The following is a 21,051-nucleotide window of genomic DNA, read 5'->3' on the forward strand; positions in this document are numbered from 1 at the left end:
AATGAATAGGTTTTTCTCAGTCATGTCTGTCGTTTTGGGAACTTTACATCTTATAGGTTGCAAACTAAGAAATGGTCGTATTTTTTTGAGTTTCAAAATTTACTTTGTGATATATATATGGTCATAATTTGAGGTACGTTTGGCGTTGAGAGGGTTAGGTACGTTGTGCATTCTGCACAAATTTATGTGGCATGTTTTGTTTTGCGGCTATCCAGGAATCTGCTATGTTCAATATTAAAGTGTTAAAAACCTTGCTCACTAGAACAAAGTTTCATTTCACTGTTACGATTGAAATCTGAGATTTGCTATTTACTTGTAAATAGGAGACAGGTTTCCGGTGCTTATTTTTTTAAACGAAACAAACGTTTTTTTTCGTATTTATATATCCTTTTCTCATCGAAAATAGTTTCAAAATATCAAAATGGAACAGCATGATTGTCTTTCTTGAAAATCATCTTTCGTGAATTCATTGTCTTTCCTGTGGGTTGGGTTAGGTGTTCTTAAACGTTCGGATTATTTAAGTTACAGTGAAAAGGTAAATCATGTGTTTCAGGTTTCTAATGTTTCTCCATCAGTAAACTTTGAGGATTCTCAAATGAAACTCAATATTGTTTAAGAGATACTCTTTCATCGTATACGTAATACTGAAGTATGGCTTCTACTGGTAGTGCCTCCAATTGGTTTTCGTCTCTCGCTTCGAAAGCGGAGAATGTTCTGAACCAAATTGACGAATCAGCCGCCACTGCTCTCAGTTCTCAGCAAAACGAGGAGAATGAAAAAGATGGAAAAACTCAGGATGCAAGCAACACTGGGTTCAAACAACAAAAGAAGCCTTCACGGTGGGAACTTATTTCATTTCGTGAAATAAAATTGTAAATGTGTGCATACGCAGTGAATTCATAAATTTTAGCGCGCGCACTATAATTCACTAAGGAGTTTCACGAGAATTTTTGGAGTCAATTTTGAAATGCGGTTGTAAGTGAGCATATTGTCTCTTCTCTGATGTCCAAGAGGACAACTTAATATCTTTGCGTTGCATAATCTGCGGATATAAGCTTTGGAAAATGCATAAAAATGGGATGTAAGTGTTTCTCGTCTTATTTCTGGCTTTCAAAAAACATTGTTTCAGTTTCTACATGTTCCTTTTTTTCAATTATGTTACGGATTTTGTGTACTCCTTCGATTTGTCTGCTATATTCGACAAAATCATAATTTATATAAGTGAGACAACTTATTTTTCATTTCGAGCAGCTGAATGTAATCCAATTTGAAAAATTGGGCATTAATTATCAATCAATTAATATCACATTCACACTTGCCCATACATGTCTGATAATACACGCTATGCAATTAATAGAGAGTAAGCATGGGTACAGAAGATGTTAATGCTTGTTCAGGTCCCGACAGACAAAAAGGTCAGGCAGTGGTCTTGGTGGCCAAAAAGTGATAAACCAGCAGTTGGAGCCATTTTCAACGGAACCCTCATCCTCTGACCATATTCGAAGACTGTCATCAAACTCTGTTGACATTAACACAAAGATGGCATCTTCTAGTAGACCCAGCTCTGTCAGCTCCACAAAGTCGAACAAAAGCGAAGGAGGTAAGGAATAATATCATATCAGTATTACGATAAATATTTTACAGTATATTTGTATTTAGTGTTTATTACAGTATATTGTTTTTATTACAGTATATTTGTATTTAGTTCTATTTTTTGCAGCTTCGTGATAACGTTGGTGTATTCGAAGGGTTTTTGACTATCTGGACGCTAAGTCTCAGCCTCAAATATTTTTGGTGCTTTTGGAGTACAATATGATAATTCTCTATTACAATAATTTGATGAAATTCAAAAAAAAATGTAGCATTTTTATTTCTATTTTTCAATAAAAAATGATGGCTATCGCGTCCTTGGATTGTTATTTGTCACATCGATTGTCAATTGAATACTGAGAAATGTACAGTACGTTTTCTGGAACAGCATTTTGTCTAGAGGGCATTGTTAAAAAGAGCTAACTTCTCGCTCATTGTCCTGGTATGTTTTAACGAGTTGCAAATTGTCGATTTTTGTTCAATCCATACTAAATGAAATCGATGTTCATTTTTCGAAGAATTGATTTTCCAAAATTGTCACTTTTTGTTTTTGTCTTCAGCTCTTCCGTTGTTTGTGGATCCTTTCTCCCAGCATTCCTCTGCATTGGCCGCGGGCTCAAATATGGCGAAGCGGAGCAACAGAAGTGAAGAAGGAGACGGCGTAGATCAAGATCACAGTCCCAAAAGTGGAAATGAGGACAGTTTTAGCCAGGTACACTTAAGAGTTTTATATGCAATAGTTTATGCAATTTAGGTCTGCTGCTGGCCATCAAAGGTCTCAAAGAAGTTTCCTTGCCTGTGAACTTTGTGCACTAAAATAGGTTGTATTGGCCAATTAGTTCCGATTTCCAAAAGGTAAAGTAGTAGAAAAAAATCTGACAACGACCGCTTTTCCTCGTCATCAGCTGGATCAGCTTCGTGTGAATGTTTCAATTTGTACAAGACGTGCAACTAATGTAATCATTCAACTGTTTTTCGCTTGAAAATTGATTGTCGATATTATTGATCGTTGTTCTCAACTTCATCTTTTCACGTCAGTTATTCCACCAAAATTGTTAGCTTTAGCAATAGCAGCATAGAGGTACTATTTTAATGCAAGATAGTTAAAAACAAGTTGATTTTTAGGTAACAAGTAATTCAGGTAGCAGTTATCTACAAGTGGATCCTCACAATGATTCAATTACACTTGGCTATGAGGAGAATTCAAATATACACGCTGAGGTTGGTAACGATAACTTTTTAATACATATTTAGAGTTTGGGTTTTTCATTCCTTATGTTATAGAAGAACCATTAAAGGCTAATTTTTGAAATGTTTGAGTTTCACGTGGCGTTTTTGAACAACAAGTTTTGAGCTCTGATGTGATAAACTAGAAAGTGGTGTGCCTGGTTCGCACGTACTGCGAGTACGAGTTGTGACAAATTTTCACAAGGCTTCATCGAAATGTGGTAGTATTTATGCAAAAGCGAGCAATTTTGGTTTGCATCTTTTGTCAATGTTGAACATTTGGATTTATTAATCGTGTGTTGAATTTTGTTTGCTTTGCTGATTCCATGAAGAGTTTGACGTCTTATCTGAAATCGTTCTATTGTCTTGCGTCTTGTTTTTTTTAATTGATTTCTTTACTTAATTTTTTACTTGTTTTGTTGCGTGCTTGATTAATAGCCGCACAGCGACAGCTGGGGCTATTATTGGCCTTCTCTTGGTTGTTTTACAATTCAAAGAATTTGAATTGTATTGGGGCGCTGTCTCTTTTTATTACGACTCGAAGAGGAGTATTGGAGAAGTCCTTTTTTTAATCAATTTTATTGGAGTGATTTTTGAAGCGGGAAATGAAACGCGTGAAAAAATTTGGATTGATTTTGGTGCTGAACAAAATCGAAGAGCGCAGCGAAAAGAGAGTTGTTTTTGTTCATACCGCTGTTTTTAAGAGAGCGAAAAATTGATGTGTGAAAAGATTTTCTCTAAGCGAGCGAATTTTTTGTTCACGTGCGGCATTTTAAAGCGGTTTTTTCCAATCTTTTTTGGTTGAGGTTTGTTTATGATTTTCTTTTATTTTTAGGCGGTTGTTGGTAGCAGTTGGCAGGTTTCTGGAAATTTTTATGAATTTTATGCTAAATCGGATATTTTTCATGTATTTTGCTGATTTTTGGGCTAATTTTTGCGACTTTTGGACTTTTGTTTTGTTTTACTGCCTCAAATGGGTATTGAAAAGACCCCTATTACTTGAGAAATTTTTAGTTAACAATTAGTTGCAGTTTTGTGGACATGAAGCAATTTTTTGTTGAGAAATATGACGAAAAATAGCGAAAATTGGAACTATTTTTCTTTTTTTTTGGGAAATTTTTCTTTTTTTTTGTCGGTTCTTTAGATACATTTCTAAGCCTATTATGACTAGCCTATTGTTTTGCGATCATATGGATACCCTATTGGCTGAAAAGAATTTGTCTTTGGGTTTTTTGTGTATTTCTAAAAAATCTATTAACTTTTTCCTTTTTTTAGTCAAAGTTGTTTGGAAGAGCTTATTTTTAAATTAGAGCAAGTATTTTTAAAACTTCTCATGAGTAGTTTTAGTAGGTTTTAGTTGTGTTGATGAAGTAATTTTAACAGAGATGGTTATTTCGGGGTCTCGATTGACGACAAGTTTTGATAAGATTTTTCATCATATTCTAAAAGGCTTGATTTTCTTAACTTTTTTGTTTTATGGTTTTGTTTCAAGATAATCCTAAATTAGTGGAGGCACGTTTTGGCTGATGAGTAGTTGAATGGCATTTAAATGGATTTCCACTTCGAGTTGTTTTTCTGGAATTCTTCCGGCTATGTTTTTTTTTAAGATCTGTTCACACATTTTCATGATTTTTGAAGTCAAATTGGAGTAGTGATTTTGGTCACGCCGAAACAGGAAGTGGAGCGAAAAAGCGAGTGGTTTTGCGGCGTGAAATTTTTTTGCTCTAAATTTAAATTAGAGTGAGAAACCGGTGTTTGAACAAGAATTCGCTTTCTCGGTAGTGGTTTCTTGTTCACGTGCGGCAATTTCACTTTAATTTTTAGTTTTTTTCGATTTTTTGGATCGGATTTTTTTCTAAATGGTTTTCCCAATCCATTCATAGTCCGTTTTTGGTCTAGTTTTCTGTTTAGTCAATGAAAATTCTTTGAATTGTACGCCAGGACTTGTCCTGCTATGTTTTATTTCGTCGTCAGACGTCACAGCCACTTTTTGTTTGGCCACATTTGACTTACCTCACTCTCAAAAATGACTTCAATTTGAAAATGACTTTTTCTTACTTTGAATCAAAGAGATAAGGTCAAATGGGTGTGTGTCACTCTAAATGAGTGTTATTTGAAATCAGCTAATAGAGGCAGCAATAACTTATACCGATTTCTAATCAAAATATAACAGATCAGCCTTCAATGAAAAGACGAATTTTTTTGGGTCTGTCTTTTTTTAATAGCCGCACAGCGATAGCTGGGGCTATTATTGGCCTTCTCTTGGTTTTTTTCGTCGTCATGATTTTTGTTACGACCATATGACGTCACAGCCACTTTTTGTTCATTAGTTCATGCAATTTCAACTGAATTGCACGTGTGACGTCATTTTTCGCTCATAGTTGAGCGAGGTTTTTTGTTCATGCGCGTGATTAAATTTTTGGCCACATTTGACTTACCTCACTCTCAAAAACGACTTCCTCAATTTGAACTTGACCTTTTCTTACTTTAAATCAAAGAGACAAGGTCAAATGGTTGTGTGTCACTCTAAATGAGGGTTATTTGATATCAGCTAATAGAGGCAGCAATAACTTATACAGATTTCTAATCAAAATATAACAGATCAGCCTTCAATGAAAAGACGAATTTGTTTGGGTCTGTCTTTTTTAGTAGCCGCACAGCGATAGCTGGGGCTATTATTGGCCTTCTCTTGGTTTTTTCGTCGTCATGATTTTTGTTACGACCCTATGACGTCACAGCCACTTTTTGTTCATTAGTTCATGCAATTTCAACTGAATTGCACGTGTGACGTCATTTTTCGCTCTTAGTGGAGCGAGTTTTTTTTGTTCATGCGCGTGATTAAATTTTTGGTCACACTTGATTTACCTCACTCTCAAAAATGACTTCCTCACTTTGAAATTGACCTTTACTTTAATTCAAACAGATAAGGTCAAATGGGTGTGTGTCACTCTAAATGAAGGTTTTTTAAGATCAGCTAATAGAGGCAGCAATAACTTATACAGATTTTTAATCAAAATATAACAGATCAGCCTTCAATGAAAAGACGAATTTTTTTGGTCTGTCTTTTTTACTGTTTTTTTCAGACTGCCGATCTACAAATCTATTGCGGCTATTTTCTGGCAATCTGCCAGCTATGTTACTGTTTTTTTAGACTGCCGATCTACGAATCTATTGCGGCTATTTTCTGGCAATCTGCCAGCTATGTTTTATTTTTACTTGTTTTGATTTTTTACTTGTTTGATTTCTTTTGTTTCACTCATTAGAAATGGGTATTTGCTCGACACTGCGTTCCAGCAAAGTTTCCAGGCTGTCCTGGAAAAAGATTCATTTGTTCTAGGAAAATATTTTCTGCGTTTCTCTATGAACGGATCTCAGCCTTTTTAATTTCTCTCGAACGAAGTTCGAAGCAATTAATGTAAACGTTTTGGTCTTTTTATGCAAAGTTTTGCTTGAAAGTTGTTACTTTTCGAGTGGCTTTTACGCCCTTGACTTTTTCGTTTTTGCGTGATCTAAATTTGCTGTCATTCACAAGTGTCAGCAGCGGAACTCAAGTGGCGTCCGTTCACTACTGAAAGTCAAATGAAAAGTGCGCCAAATTTGGTAATTTTGCTTTAAATTTTTTTTAGTTGCTATAGTTGTACATAAAAACCACTAATGTCGGAATTTGAAGCCCCTTTTGTGAATTTAATTACTTTCCCCCTCACTGGACTGAAGTCGGCTGCAATATCTTTGAGCTCACACTAATCGTTTGATAGCTGTTCTGACGTTAGTCGGTTTTGGTCTTCTTAGGAATATATTAGCTGCAAATGTAATAACGAGCATAGGTAGATCTTAAGAAGTTAATTGTAGTAAATGTACAACAATCAATCTAAAAATATTTTGCCACGATTAAATTGTATTTTAGTTCACTTAAATAGCTGATTTGAATAATAGGCGTCATGTGACAGAAAAAGGCTACATTATCTATGGACCCAAAAAGCTATGAAAGTTTAAGTTGCACTAGGCCAACGTACATTGACGTCAAAGAAGTACTCGACAAATTTAGTTGGTGTAATTTTGCAACAGCTGCTGCCTAGAATAAAGTTGACAATTCCAATATTTGAATTTTAGTATCATCCATGTTTTTGAGTTTTTAGTCGTATCACAATCAGTCTAAAGGATCTGATCTTATTGTTCAAAAAGGAAATAGAAAAAAATAGAAAAAATGTTTAAACAGGAAAATGGTCTTAAATTGCGTACAGATGCGCATTATAGATCATTAGTCTAAAAACGTAATGTGGTATAACTAAAGAGCTCCAGCTATTTGTAAAGAAAACTAATATGATAAGGAGTTAGTATAAAAACTAAAAACAGTTAAAAAGGCTACGAAAGCAGAGCAATAGATTTTTGAACTGATTTACTGATTTAACAATAGTTCTTGATTCAAAGTAATGAAGCCTTAAAAATGTTTTAAAATAACGTAAAAAAACAAGTCCCTATTTGCTGAAGAAAAATTGCCTCCCATATCTATTCCCTTGTTTTTTAAAAATATGTTGGAACAGTAAGTTCATTAAAGATGTTTCAGTAAATATGGCCACAGAAATTGTTAACTAGTCTAGAGTTGATTTTTATCATTAGTTTTATTATTTATTTATCTACTCGAATGGTAATTATTGCGACCATTTCGTGCGATGCTCATGCTACAGCCAACCAATTATTTTGCAGCTCTGCTGGCTATCAATTGGCTGTTTTTCTCTATTTTAATAAATTGCTCTCAAATGGAGTTTAACAATTATAGTCCTGCGGGCTTTATTAATGAAGCCCGGAGCACGAGAGCTTCTCAGTAAGCCGCTGAGAATTTCTCGTACTCTTAGAACGTTACTGGTGTCTAAATGAACACTTTATCAAAGCTGCTGAGAGGACATAAATTAATGGTGTGAAGTGTGAAGTGCAGTTGTTTGGCGTAATAAAAACTGCAGTTCATTCCAACCCCCCCCCCCCCCTGCGTGCCCCATTCAGCTGCCCAACATCCTAAGGCACCACTTTTGCTATTCCATCACTTTCCCATCTCGGAGCAATTCGCCCGACATTAGTGGATAATTTAACTTTGTTCGCTTCGGTTCTGAGTTCTTAAGATGGACCTTTATTGAAGTCAATAATTTGGGTTTGCCAAACAAAAGAGTTGTCGAGTAGATTCAATTAAAGCAATTCTTATAGTAATCCAGTAGTCTCCTCATCGCTTCGTATGTTTCAGATGCTGAGCTCTCTTAGTCAAGAGAACAAACTTCTCAAATCGGAACTGCAATCTCTATCCCAAGAACTGCACACTGCTCTGAACAGACAACGAGAGGCAGAGAGTAGATTGAGAAGACTTAACGAAGACTATGACGTCAAATGCCAAGAAGCCAATGAGATGTTCAATAAGTGGCAGAATGTCGAAATGGATATGACTGGTTTGTTAAATTTAGTCAAGATCACTACGTAATACTTTTTGCTATTGTGTGAAATGGTATTAAGCTAATGTTTTAGTATGAGTCTTGTTAATTGCTGTCAAACAGTTTGTAGCTGTTGTCTGGGTCCTTTTAATTTTCTTTCTCAATGATTTTTTGTCTGATCATTGTTTGTCGGACTAATTTGAAGCGCCAAAAATTAAGTCTAAAAGACTAAAATGTGTATAAATTAGTTATTAATAGCCGCCTCAGCTTCTCAGTCGGCTATTATAGCGCTCCTATTTTTTTTTACAATTCAGAGAATTTCAATTGTATTGGGGAGCTGTCTTTTTTTCCAAGATTTGTTCACACATTTTTATGATTTTCGAAGTCAAATTGGAGTAGTGATTTTGGTCACGCCGAAACAGGAAGTGGAGCGAAAAAGCGAGTGGTTGTGCGGCGTGAATTTTTTTCGCTCTAAATTTAAAGTAGAGTGAGAAAACGGTGTTTGAAAAATTCGCTTTCTTGCTAGTGGTTTTTTGTTCACAATGCGGCAATTTCACTTTGATTTTTACTGTGTTTTTGATTTTTTGGATCGGATTTTTTTCTAAATGGTTTTCCCAATCCATCTATTGTTCATTCTAGGCCTTATTTTTAGTTTGAACCGAGTTTACATTTCTAGCTAGTGGTTTTTTGTTCACAAGCGGCATTTTGAAATTGATTTTCTTTTTTTTTGTTATCTGATTTTTTTTTAGAAATGGATTTCCCAATTCACTCAGTCCTTTCTAGGTTCCTTTTTTTGTTTAGCCAAATAAAATTCCTTGAAGTGTACGTCAGGGCTATGTTTCTTCTCTCATTCTGCTAAAAGTGTTTTTAGACAGCAGTTGGTTAGCAAGCAATTCCGAATGAAGAGTCAGTATCAAAAACGAAATCAGAAATAGAAACGGGATAAACCCATAAAGCCCGATCGATTTTAGATGCCCGTTACTCGATTTTTATTCTTAGTTACCATCTCTAATGCTTATTGGTACAGATACTAGCGCCTGTGTTGGGCTAGTATCAATAGCTCACTACGAAACAGGAGCATGTTCAGCTCCAAAATGACATCAAAATAATTCGCACTTCAAAATTGTTTATACAATTTTTTTTTCTAGTTTTTTTCCTCTTCTTTCAATCCCAATCTTAGTTATGGGAATGAACGGCGGCTATTTTCAGCAATCTGCCGGGTATGTTTATTTCTGTAATTTTAAATCGAATTTTATCGAGTTTTTTTGACGATAGTCGGTTTGGCTCTTTGTGGTTGAACGCTAGGCGATTATGCTAACTTACAGTTAAATCAGTCTATAATACGAGGTCATATTTGAATTCCTGTAAGTACACTAGTATATGAATCCTGGTAATCATACAGGTTATAGACTTTTTTATATGATTTCCTGGTAATAATTGAAGGGTTATACAAATTTTCAAAAGATGATTAAACAACCTCAATTGTGACGCTGAATTCACCTGAAGTAAGTTAGTAAGGGCTTCAGATCTAATTGTCCCATACATGATGTCTGGATGTGGGACTTTTGCATTCAATCTGATCTACAGGTCAGAAATTGATCTCAAATACATCTCAATGCTTCGAATTGCATTCCTGCTGTTTTATTTCGTCAATTTTTTTTTGTTGTGACCTGTGATCTCACGCACACCTCGAATGGGCTTTTTTGCTTCATTAAGCAATTTTTGACTGAGATGAGTCTCTACTGAGTTTTGAACAGTCGTTTATTGGAGCAAAGTATTTTTTGGTCAGACATTGCCTCACTCTGAAAATGGCTCTCGCTTTATTCATTTGAAAGAGTTGAGGTCATTTAGGGATAACTCTCTCTAATTGCATTTTATTTTAGGCCAATTTTAGAAACAATTAATATAAGCCCACTAAGCTGGTAGGGCAAAACAGAATAAATTCGGAAACTTCTACGTTTTTTTTGAAATTCGTTTTGCATTGGTACTTTTAAGATCAAGAGTCCGCGAAGCAATCGCAACTGTTTTCTGGTAATCTGCCAACTATGTTAAGTTTGAAGCTACATTTAAATTTCAATCTGAACAGAACGCAACGAGATCAAAACCCTAGTTTAAGTAAAGTAAAATATATCCCAGTTTTCCTCCTCTCGATTTTGCCGTTAACAAAACTCAATTCATTTTGCTAGTTGCGAATGAAATCTCAATATGAGGAGTCGTAGATATTGATCCCAGAAGCTTGCTTGTGTTCCTTCTTAATAACGATGAATGTTTTTTTTCGTAAATATCGTTTTGTATCGATTTTTGTTAAGAAAATGATCGTCTTCGGTGGTGACAACAATATACTATGGGGCGCCTAATTATCAAGAACCCCAAATTCTTATCTAATAGGTTTGATGCTTCAATCCAAACATTCTCTGCTCATCGATCAAGTCTTTCATGGAGCAAAGACAATTTATACAAGCGTCATCAGAGATTTATCTTTTCTCAGTGTCTTAGAAATATTTACAGATTTAGTGTTTCAGATTTAGCGAAAATTAACTTATTTGTTATTGCTGATGGTTGAAATACAGTACTGTTAGTGCAGCCGAATTGGAAGTTGCTGTCCTTGTTCTTCTCAGTGGACGGTGCTCCATTTTCTAACTATTTTAGTGTCATTTGTGGCCGCTGTTTCGATAGATTACCAGATATATGCTCATCTTAGTCTGAAAGAACTTCGGCGAATTTTAATTTGTTAGTTGACCTAGTTTTGAGGACAAATTGTCTCGATAATAATTCGTCTCCAATTGGTTATGATAGTTTTTTATGTGTTTTATGAGCTCGCCTTTAGTTTTCAGGCTTCAATCCAAACTTGGTCTTACCGTAGATCAAGTCTTTCATGAAGCCAATACAATATGCATCCAACTTCCATCAGAGATTTTTTTGTCTTCTCTCAAGATGTTGGAAATATCTTTTTTTTTAAAAAAATAGGTTTTAGCATTAGCATTCGTTGATGGCAATGTGCACTTTTTGCATCGGAGTTTTTCTGTGGCACCTTCATTCAGACAAGGTTGATCAGTGTGTGTGGTGAACCCGAGGCTATGTCGAAATGAGAGTTTATCCTCACATAGACAGCGTCATTGATATGGTAGTTGGAACCGTCAAAATATGACCTCACAGCATCGAGCCTTATATTTTAGCGGTCTTGGTTTCAAGTATAACCTTTTTTTGGGAACACAAATTTTTATCTCGTTTCAATTTTGTTTTGTAGCAAATCTGAGCAAGTCTGTCGTTAAACTAATTCTTAACTATCAGCACAAAATGTTTTTTTCGTCATCTGCAGTGCAGCCACTGCGTTTTAAGCCAGCTACCCAAAATTAGAAAATTGCTTTCTGTGCGTGATGATATCTGCGTTCGCAGTGTTGTTAAAAACTTCGTAAGCAAAGAACAGTAGCCGATAAATTCGTCATTTCTTAAATTTAAGTACTCAGATTTGAACCAATCATATTATTTGGCTAATTAAATTCGAGCATTGGACTCCGATTCTCATTTTTTCTCATTCGGCTGTGCCTGTTCGGATCCCACTCCGACTCTATAGTGTTCGATCTTGTTAAATTGCTCGGCTGATGTGGTTTCATAAGTCCCGCGGCCGACTAGGCATTAGAAAGTTAGCTAGTATGGTGAACACAATTTGTCAGAAAACGAAAGAACGCTAATTTACCCGCTTAATGGCAAAGCAATAACATTAAATGCTATTTTTCAAGCGGTTGAAATTGCTTACTTGTCAGTTAATACGTATTTCCGCCAATTGAGACCCCCTCCTCCACGTTTTAATTTAACAATGATAGAATGTCACCTCTGGTGTTAGGAGTGGGAGCCGAACAGGCACAGCTGAATGAGAAAATTGAGAATCGGAGTCAAATGCTTGAATTTAAGTAGCCAAATAATATGATTAGTTCAAATCTAAGTACTACAATTTAAGAAATGGCCAATTAGTCAGCTGCTGTTCTTTGCTTACGAAATTTGTAGTAATTATCTAGGTCCTGCTTTTCTTATCTGTTTTTTCGTGTTACGGACGTTTCTTCGGATCATTTTTTGTCTTATAATTTGACTTTTCCACCTCAAACACGGGAAAACAGGTAAAGCCCAGATGGCATTCAGTTCTCTTATACCCTTACGACTCACTAGTCTGTCTCTGTAAGTATGTGATTCACCGAAACTTTCAAGAGACATAATTTTTCATAATGTGAAGTTTGGTTCTCAGAGTTTGCACCCCTTCCTGTTACCCCCCCCCCCCCCCCCCATAGCTCCCTCAACATCATGCCACCCGCATCCCCGCACGGTTCCCTGCGTGCTTACCACGCACCCAGTCAACCTTTCCCATGCTCACCCGCTCCTCAATTTAGCTAAAGCTGGCCTCCCTCAGCCGCAGCGAGCAACTGAAGAAGCCAACTGCTCCCCAGTCGTTTGAGAGCAATTCGCCCGAGGTTAGACGGTTATGTTCTAGGGTGTGCGATCGAGTTGTGCTCAACTCGGCTTCTGGTGAGGGCGGAGGGGGAGGTTGCGATCGCGGAGAATCCTTCGTTGCGATGATTTGCATGCATCTTTCGAATCAAATTGCTATTTTTAAGACAGGCCACTCAGAGCGGCAAAATTCGGCTTTAATTCTCATTTTATTGCATTTTGCTCTGCACCTGCTCTGCTGACTTACTCCTTCCGCTATTTAGTATAGAAGAGGGAGTTGTTAGTGAAATTCATCTTAAGTTTCGCTTGCCAAATAATCTAATTGGTTTGAATGAAAGTGAAACACATGTAAGAACTCAAGGATTGTCCAAGTAAATCGTCGTCGTTAGCTATCTATGGTTTCGCATCGGGTTGCGCTTCACGCGGTCTCTCGTGACCGACCACCCCCTTGGTGCGACCAGGGTAGAAATTCGGAGGGTTGTTTTATTTAAAAAAGCTTTAACGTTGTTTTAAACGATAAATTTAAAACTGGACAATTTATTGAGTTTTTGTCTCCGATTTTTTCTGGTACTGCTAGACGCCCACTCAGCTAAATCAGTATCCTCCTTTCTTAGTCTCTGATTTGACGTCTGGTGTATAAAATTTCTCATAGTGACGTGACATGCTGTTTTTAGAGGAGATCAAAGCTCGTGACTCGCAAATTGCAGGATATCGACTCAAAGTAAATGAACTGAGCGACAAGGTCGCATCACAAAACGACTCAATCCTGCAACTGAACAACGAGAAGATAAGAATTCTGTCTGACCATCAGGCTTCAAGTGGCTTGCACGAGGAAAGTGTTTCGCATTTGCAGGCGCAATTGAACGAGGCACAGAAAGGCTTCAATGCCCAAATAGAGAATGAACGGAGTGAAAAGTTGGAATTTGAGTTGAAACTGAGCAAAGCTGAAGAAAATCTTCAGGTAAATTTATAAACTTATTTGAAGCTGCATGTTTCCTTTTTTGAACAAAACTTTTGATTTCATTAGCATCTGTGAACAGACTTATGATTCTTTTTGAACTGATATAATTTTTTTTAGCCTAGCAAGAGATGATAGCTATTTCTTTAGCTAGCAATTCTCATTTATATAAAAGGTAATAAAGGCAAAATGGCAGAGATGGTCATAATGTAAGGGTTGAATTCTAAAGCGTGTTATTGCGGGCAATAGCTTTTCAAAAAATTGCTGGAAAGAGGCTCTGATTATTTTTTATCTTAAAGCTTTGCTACGCGATTAGATACTGTACAATTTTTGAAGCCTTTTCATCGTGATATACTTTGAATTATTCAATCAGAGTTCAAGAGACAAACTATGTGGGGTTAGTAACATCTAATTGTTGCGTCAGGCACTGACTGGTGAGTTGCGTGACGTTACTCATAAGCTGCAGAATGAGAGACAGACGAGTGGAGACTACTTGAGACAACTGACTGTCTCTAAACAGAGTTTGGAGGAGAGTCGCACTGAACTGGTCGAGTACAAGAGCAAAGCTGTCAAGATCCTCCAGGTATTTCCACTTATTTGAAACACCAATTATGCGGTGTTTTCCGGAACATTGATTTTTTTTTGTCGCAGAGGCATACATTGTCTCCAGATGAAGATATGTCTGTAAAGTAATCTGACTAATAAATCGCTGATTTTACCATAAATTTGACGAGGTTGCCTCAGTGTGGTGTTTGTTTGATTATCAAAGTTCATTAGAGCGATTACTAGCTGGCATCAGTATTCAGCTTAATAGCCTTCGGTTTAGAAACTGAATTTAAAAAAATTGGAATCTAAATGGAACTGCTTATCACATTACTTTTTGCACTTTGAAACAAATTCTGTAAATTTTTTGTCTATTTTCTGTTTCAATCTCGATATGCGTCGAGCGGGTCAAAGAAGGTTAGTTTCCGACAATTTCCGGGCCATGTTTATATGTAGTTGCTGATAAGCTATTTAGTTTAACATCCGTGTGGAGTTAGTGGTGACTGATATTGGCCTCATAGGGTGCTATCGATGTATCTTTTGAAGCGCTACGAAACTAGGTCCCCGGAAAATTTTCACCCACCTCAATCTTAAACTTGGATGTAAAAGCTCATAGGCAGGGTTATTTGGGTTTTGGGATGAGAATGTTGACCACGAGACCGCTGATATAAATAATCTTAAGTCATGATTTTTCTGTTAAATTAAAATATGCTTAAAATATGCTTCTGTTAAATAAAATATGCTTAAAAAACTGTTACAGTCGAAAGAAAAGCTGATTTCTGAGATGAAGATGTCTTTCCACGAAGGGCCGCCGCTTCAAATGGACGAGAGCGTGTCAAGTGGAGACGGAAGTTTGGATGGCGGAAGTGGAATTCAGTCTCCCGTTTCCATCATGTCCAAAAGCCAAATTGTCACTGGCGGAACTTCCCAGTTCGAAATGATGAAGTTAGTTTTTTTAGGTTTACCGCAGTTCTTAGTTTCACGGACTTCCACGAATGAGTTAATTTGGTGAAAAGTTCTCTCATTTGTGGCTGATTTTACTCCGTTATGCATCAACATTACATTGTCTGAAAGTTCGCATGGTGATCGGAATTGAAATACATGATCTTTATTAAAGCTGCGAAGCTGTAAGCTGAGCCGAGCTATGTTGCTGTGCTCTTGGTTTTTTTTACAATTCAGAGAATTTAAATTGTATTGCTCTGTCTTTTTATTACGACTCGAAGAGGAGTATTGTAGAAGTCCGTTTTTAATCAATTTTGAAGTGGGAAATGAAACACGTGAAAAAATTTGGAGTGATTTTGTTGCTGAACAAAATGAAGAGTGGAGCGAAAAGAGAGTGGTTTTTTGTTCATATCGCTGTTTTCTAGAGAGCGAGAAATTGAGGTGTGAAAAAAAAAATTCTGTAAGCGAGCGATTTTTTTTGTTCACGTGCGGCATTTTGAAGCAGTTTTTTGGGTTAAGAGGTGTGGCTATGATTTTGTTTTAATTTTAGGCTGGTTTTGGTAGTGGTTTGAACGGTTCTGGAAATTCATATGAATTTTATGCTAATTCGGAGGTTTTTCATGTATTTTGCAGATTTTCGGGCTAATCTTTGCGTTTTTCGACAATTGTTTTGTTTTACTGACTCTAATGGTTGTTGAAAAGACCCCTTCTACTTGATCAAATTTTAGATAACAATTCGTTACAGTTTTGTGGACATGAATCATTTTTTGTTGATAAATTTGACAAAATGGCGAAAAATGGAAGTTTTTCGTTTTTGTTTTTTAGACTAGTTTCTTAGCCTAATATGAGTTGCCTGTCGTTTTGCGAGCATCTGGATACCCTCTTGACTGAAAGGAATGTTTCTTTGGATATATACGCTTTTGTAATATTAAAAAAATTATTAAGTTTTTCCAGTTTTTTAGTGCAAGTTGTTTGTAAGAGCCTTGTTTTCATAATTTGGCTTCACGTATTTTTAAAAAATTCACAGAAGTGGTTCGAGTAAATATTAGTTCTTTTGATGAGGTAATTTTGGCAGAGATAGTTAATTCGGGATCTCAGTTTTTGACAAATTTCGATAAGATTTTTTAAATCATATTTTAACAGAGTTGATTTTCTTGGTTTTACTTTTTTGTTTTTTGGTTTCGTTTCAAGGTAATCATAAATTAGTAGAGGCACGTTTTGTCTGATGAGTAGTTCGATGGCGTTGAAATGGATTTCCACTTCGAGTCGTTTCCGGAATTCTTCCGGCTGTGTTTTTTTAAGATCTGTTCACAAATTTCCGGAAGATTGTTCACAAATTATCATGATTTTTGATGTCAAATTGGAGTAGTGATTTTGGTCACGCCGAAAGAGGAAGTTGAGCCGAAAAGCGTGTAGTTTTGCGCCGTGAAATTTTTTTGCTCTAATTTCAAATTAGAGTAAGAAAACGGTGTTTGAACAAAAATTCGCTTTCTCGCTATTGGTATTTTGTTCACATGCGGCAATTTCACTTTAATTTTCAGTTTTTTCGATTTTTTAGATTGGATTTCTGAATGGTTTTCCCACTCCACTCATAGTTCATTCTAGGCCTAGTTTTTCGTTTGAACTAATTTTTTATTTCTGGCTAGTGGTTTTTTGTTCACATGCGTCATTTTGACATTGATATTGTTTTTTTTATCTAATTTTTTGTTATATATGCTCTTCCCAATTCACTCTTAGTCCGTTCTAGGTTTAGTTTTTCTGTTTAGTCAAGGAAAATTATTTGAATTGTACGTCAGGACTTGTCCTTCTATGTTTTTTGTTTCGTCGTCTGACGCTCTTTTTCGTTTTACATTTGTTCACACATCAAAGCTGAGAAAGTCAATTTTTCTGAATGACTTCTTCCTATCACTAACAGCATTTGCGCGCGTGACGTCATTTCCCGCTCTCTGTAGAAAAAGTTTTTAAGGCATTTGCGGGATTAGATTTTGATCATATATGACTTACCTCTCTCAATTAAATGACTTTTGCACTTTAAAACTTTGTTTTAATTTGAATTAGTTTAAGGTCAAAGGAACTCATATGTGCAGTAAAGGTCCCTAATAAAAGGCTTCCGAGGAATGAATTGCAACAAGTTTTATTAATTTATCGCTGAATGTTTTTTACCTAGCTTTTTGAGCGGCGTCGATTTTTTTCGATTTAGATCTATCTGTTTCTATCTGTATTATACGGCACGCAAGTCTATTCTTTCGCAGCTATTCCGGCAATCTGTCGACTATGTTCTTTCATTCTAAGAGTACGCCTTTTGCTTCCATATGTAATACTTCTGAATTTATTCCTTTTAATTAATCCAGAGGACATGATTCAACCATGCTATCAACAAAGCCTGTCTCGCCTGCTTAAAGATTTGGAAGGCAAAGAGCGTAATAGCCGTTTTACATTTTCTTGTGAAGGTGTCAATAAAACGGAGCTACGCGAAGCCCGGACCATCAATTAAAAGTACCTTGTTTCAGAATGGAGTTGAGTCAGTACAAATACGAGACGGAGCTTCTTCGAGAGGAGGTGACGAGATTGACAGTGCAGTTGGAGCGCAGCAGAGATGAGTTGGCAACCTGCGAGGCCTCAAACAACCAGCAGCACATGAGCCTAACTCATAATCTAAATGCAACCCACAGTGCTTTGCAACAGGAGAAACACAGGTTCGAAGCACTTACTTTTTCAATTTTGTTTTAATTTGAAAAGTGCAACCGGTGACAAAAATAGAGTTTAAGGTTGTTTGATTTAGGCTTTATTTATCTATAACCTTATTTTCAATGTGACGGAAGCCCAGTGTACGCGAATGTATACGAAAGTTGAGCCAGAAGTACCCCTGAGTCTAACTCACAATCTCAATACAGCTGAGCATCGCAACTTGAAAATAAGCGTACCAAACTTTTATTGCATAGATATTAGCAGATGAGAGTGGTTGAATAATAAAGTATTGACACTCATAATGACTCTAAATTAAAAGTCGGAGTTATGAATGAACTCCGAAAAATATACCCCAAAAAAGCACCTTTCTCTCATGATAAACTATTTTTGGTGAAATGCGGACGCAACTATCTGAATCACACACAGATTAGCAGCATATATTCGGCTCAATTAGAGCCTAATTTTCAGACCATGGAAGCATAGTGTAATATATTTGAGCTTCCACTAGTCGTTGGACACCAATTCTTCAGACAAACTAACTGTTCGAGTGAACAGAAACCTATTATTGACATTCTAAGAGTGTTTTCGCCACACATTTGTGTAGAGAAACCACCATGAGTGTGAAGCTCTGCTCGTAGAAGACTTGGCGAGTTTAGTCAATGCATGTAGGTTCGAAGTGTGAATCAGGTAGACAGTTATCACGGTCTTCAGTAATCATGCAATACCTGATGCGCACTGGGTTACATTATATTCAATTGTGTTGGTACTAGTCTGGTTGGGTAGCGGAATGAGCGTCGATGACTTTTCGACTTGCTCTCCCCCGCCCCTTTTTTCTATGTATATTGATTGATCAAATGGACTTTGTTGAAAACCTGGAATAGTTTCGACTGGTAGAGTCACCAGCTTAGTTTTCTGCATTCGATTTCTTAAGATTGTTTTGTGTATCGATGAAACATACATAGGCAGCAACGAAATTTAACATTGCTATACCTCTGGCAGAATTTACAGTAAAAGAACAGCATCGGCAAACATTTTGTAGGGTTCAACGAAATGCTTGTTATAACCCTTTATCCTTATTATAAGTAGTGTGCTCGTGAAAATACTGCCCGCCCGGTAACATTTCCTTTCATTTATTAGTCTACGAATACTCGTGAAAATGTGTTTAATTGCTCTTGAACGAAGTTCATAGCAATTATTGTAAACGTGTATGTCTTTTTAATGCAAAATTTTCGCTTGACAATTTTGACGTTTCGAGTGACTTTTACGCCCTTGACTTTTTGCGTTTTGCGTGATCTAAAATTCTCTCTCAATCAGAATTTCAAGCAGCTAAATTCAATTGGCGGCAATTTAATACTAAAAGTCAAATAAGTGCGCCGAAACTGGTGCCATTTTTTACTTTAAATCTTAATAGTGGTATATGTTAACCTATAATGTGGTTATTTGAAGCCCACTATTGAACTGCTTAGTCCCATTTAATTTAGGCTCCCCCCCCCCCGGACTGAAGCAGGCTGCAATTGATTAGAGCCCCCACTAGTCGTTCGAGAGCAATTCTTCCGACGTTTAGTCGGTTATGTTAAGAATAGAGATCCATCCTGAACATTTGAATTCCATGTATTTTATAGGCTTATCAAAAACAAATGGAGAAATTTGGGATGCTGGAAAGAGAATGGTGTCTAACCTGTTATATAAATTCTGTGCCACGCTGGATATATAGTGGTAAAAGAAAATAAAGCGACGAAATGACCGATGCTGTTAAAATGGATCCTATTCATAAAGAACCAAACTATTTCACGTGTTAATTTTTTTGTTGTCTGTAGGGTTTCAATGCTGGAAGACGAACTACATCGAAACAAAGAAGAATTGACAGTGACAAGCCGAGAGTTGTTATCTGTCAAAGAGAAATTATCTCGAATTGTTGCCGAGAAAGATCAATCCATATCAAAATTACAGACCGAATTGACTTCACTTAAAAACAAACCTCACTCTCCCGGAAACGAAGAATTCGAATCACGTGTCAGGACTCTTACTGATACCTTACTATCAAAGCAGTCCCAGATTGAAAGGCTGAGTTCCGAAAAGCAGTCCCTAAATTTCCAACTTGAACGTATGGCTCTGGAGAATTCAAGCGCAAACGGAAGTATACGATCTGGATCTTCGTCAACCCGTGTTAACATGATGACCTCAGTTTTCGATGATGACGGAATCAAACCAAGAGGAATTCCAGCATTTTGCCGGGAATCCGCCTTTGATAATCAGTTCATAAAGTTGCTTAAGAAAGGATTGGTAGCTATTGATTCGTTTTCATTGACTGTTGGAGTCTACTTCAGAAGATTTGCCTTAGCAAGAGTTTTTATAGTGATTTACGCCTTATTATTACACCTATGGGTTACTTTGGTCATTCTAACTTATAAACCTGAGATGCATTCTGATGATTTTCAACCGCAGATTAAACCGATCATGAAGGTAGAGTAACAACTAAATGGGTTTATTAATTGGTAATAAATTTAGATCTGTTTCCGTTAAACGATTTAAGAACTATTATTCTTCTATGCATAAATAATGATTAGCAATGGTTAGTTAAAATTGTTAGTTTTAAGTTGCTAAAAGGCTAACTTAAGGCGAGCGCCTGTATTTGCTACGTATTTTCATAAACTGAAAATTTGAATATTTAATAAATTGAAAATTAGAAATAAGGAAACAGATTCTAGTAATTATGAATTGACATATAAAACGGCAACGTATGTTGGGGAAATTCTGGTTAACAAATAACTCAGTATTAGCTCATTAAAATAATGACTTCTAACTATTGTTGTATTTTGTCCCTTTATTGTTTCGTGGTTTGATGTGGCTATTCCAAATATCACACTTTATATAAATTGAATTTACGGTGCTAGATTACTCAATTTGTAAATTACGGTTTAGTAAAACATTTTCCTCTGGTAAAAAATTAATATAATATAACTCAGTTTGCGTTTTAGATGTAAGTATTAGTTAATGCATCAGTGAGAAATAAATCGAAGTGACAATTATTTTGATTGCGATGGCGCTCAAACGAAGATAAGCTGGTAGAGCCAGAGGGCATTCAGTGTGTATTCAGTGCTCTTCCTGGGGAAGATTTTTAGGACCATTGCTTTTTAATTTATATCTAATTATCGTCACGAGAACACATCAAAACAGTTTAAAATAGTGCACAGTATGCGGACTTTTTATTTTGGTTGAAACAATATTGCACAGTACTATGGACTACAT

The 21,051-nt window shown here is 36.3% G+C and overlaps 1 protein-coding gene across 1 annotated transcript; it reads left to right on the forward strand.

The window, feature by feature from the left end:
- The first annotated feature begins 533 nt into the window (after positions 1 to 533).
- Positions 534 to 20,340, forward strand: LOC142350296 (golgin subfamily A member 5-like). The gene is made up of 10 exons (XM_075402100.1): positions 534 to 839; positions 1,398 to 1,600; positions 2,151 to 2,302; positions 2,716 to 2,811; positions 8,051 to 8,249; positions 13,346 to 13,632; positions 14,054 to 14,212; positions 14,933 to 15,117; positions 17,625 to 17,810; positions 19,620 to 20,340. The coding sequence occupies exons 1-10, from the start codon at positions 652 to 654 to the stop codon at positions 20,272 to 20,274; spliced, it is 2,310 nt and encodes a 769-aa protein (XP_075258215.1). The 5' UTR covers positions 534 to 651; the 3' UTR covers positions 20,275 to 20,340.
- Positions 20,341 to 21,051: the final 711 nt, after the last annotated feature.

This window comes from Convolutriloba macropyga, chromosome 12, assembly GCF_964194025.1.
Source record: "Convolutriloba macropyga chromosome 12, txConMacr16.3, whole genome shotgun sequence".
In the NCBI taxonomy this organism is placed as follows: domain Eukaryota; kingdom Metazoa; phylum Xenacoelomorpha; order Acoela; family Convolutidae; genus Convolutriloba; species Convolutriloba macropyga.

Coding starts and splice junctions, on each gene's coding strand:
- LOC142350296 (XM_075402100.1), top strand. CDS start 652: ATGGCTTCTACTGGTAGTGCCTCCAATTGGTTTTCGTCTCTCGCTTCG. Junction 840..1,397: donor CAACAAAAGAAGCCTTCACG/GTGGGAACTTAT, acceptor ATGCTTGTTCAG/GTCCCGACAGACAAAAAGGT. Junction 8,250..13,345: donor TGTCGAAATGGATATGACTG/GTTTGTTAAATT, acceptor TGCTGTTTTTAG/AGGAGATCAAAGCTCGTGAC.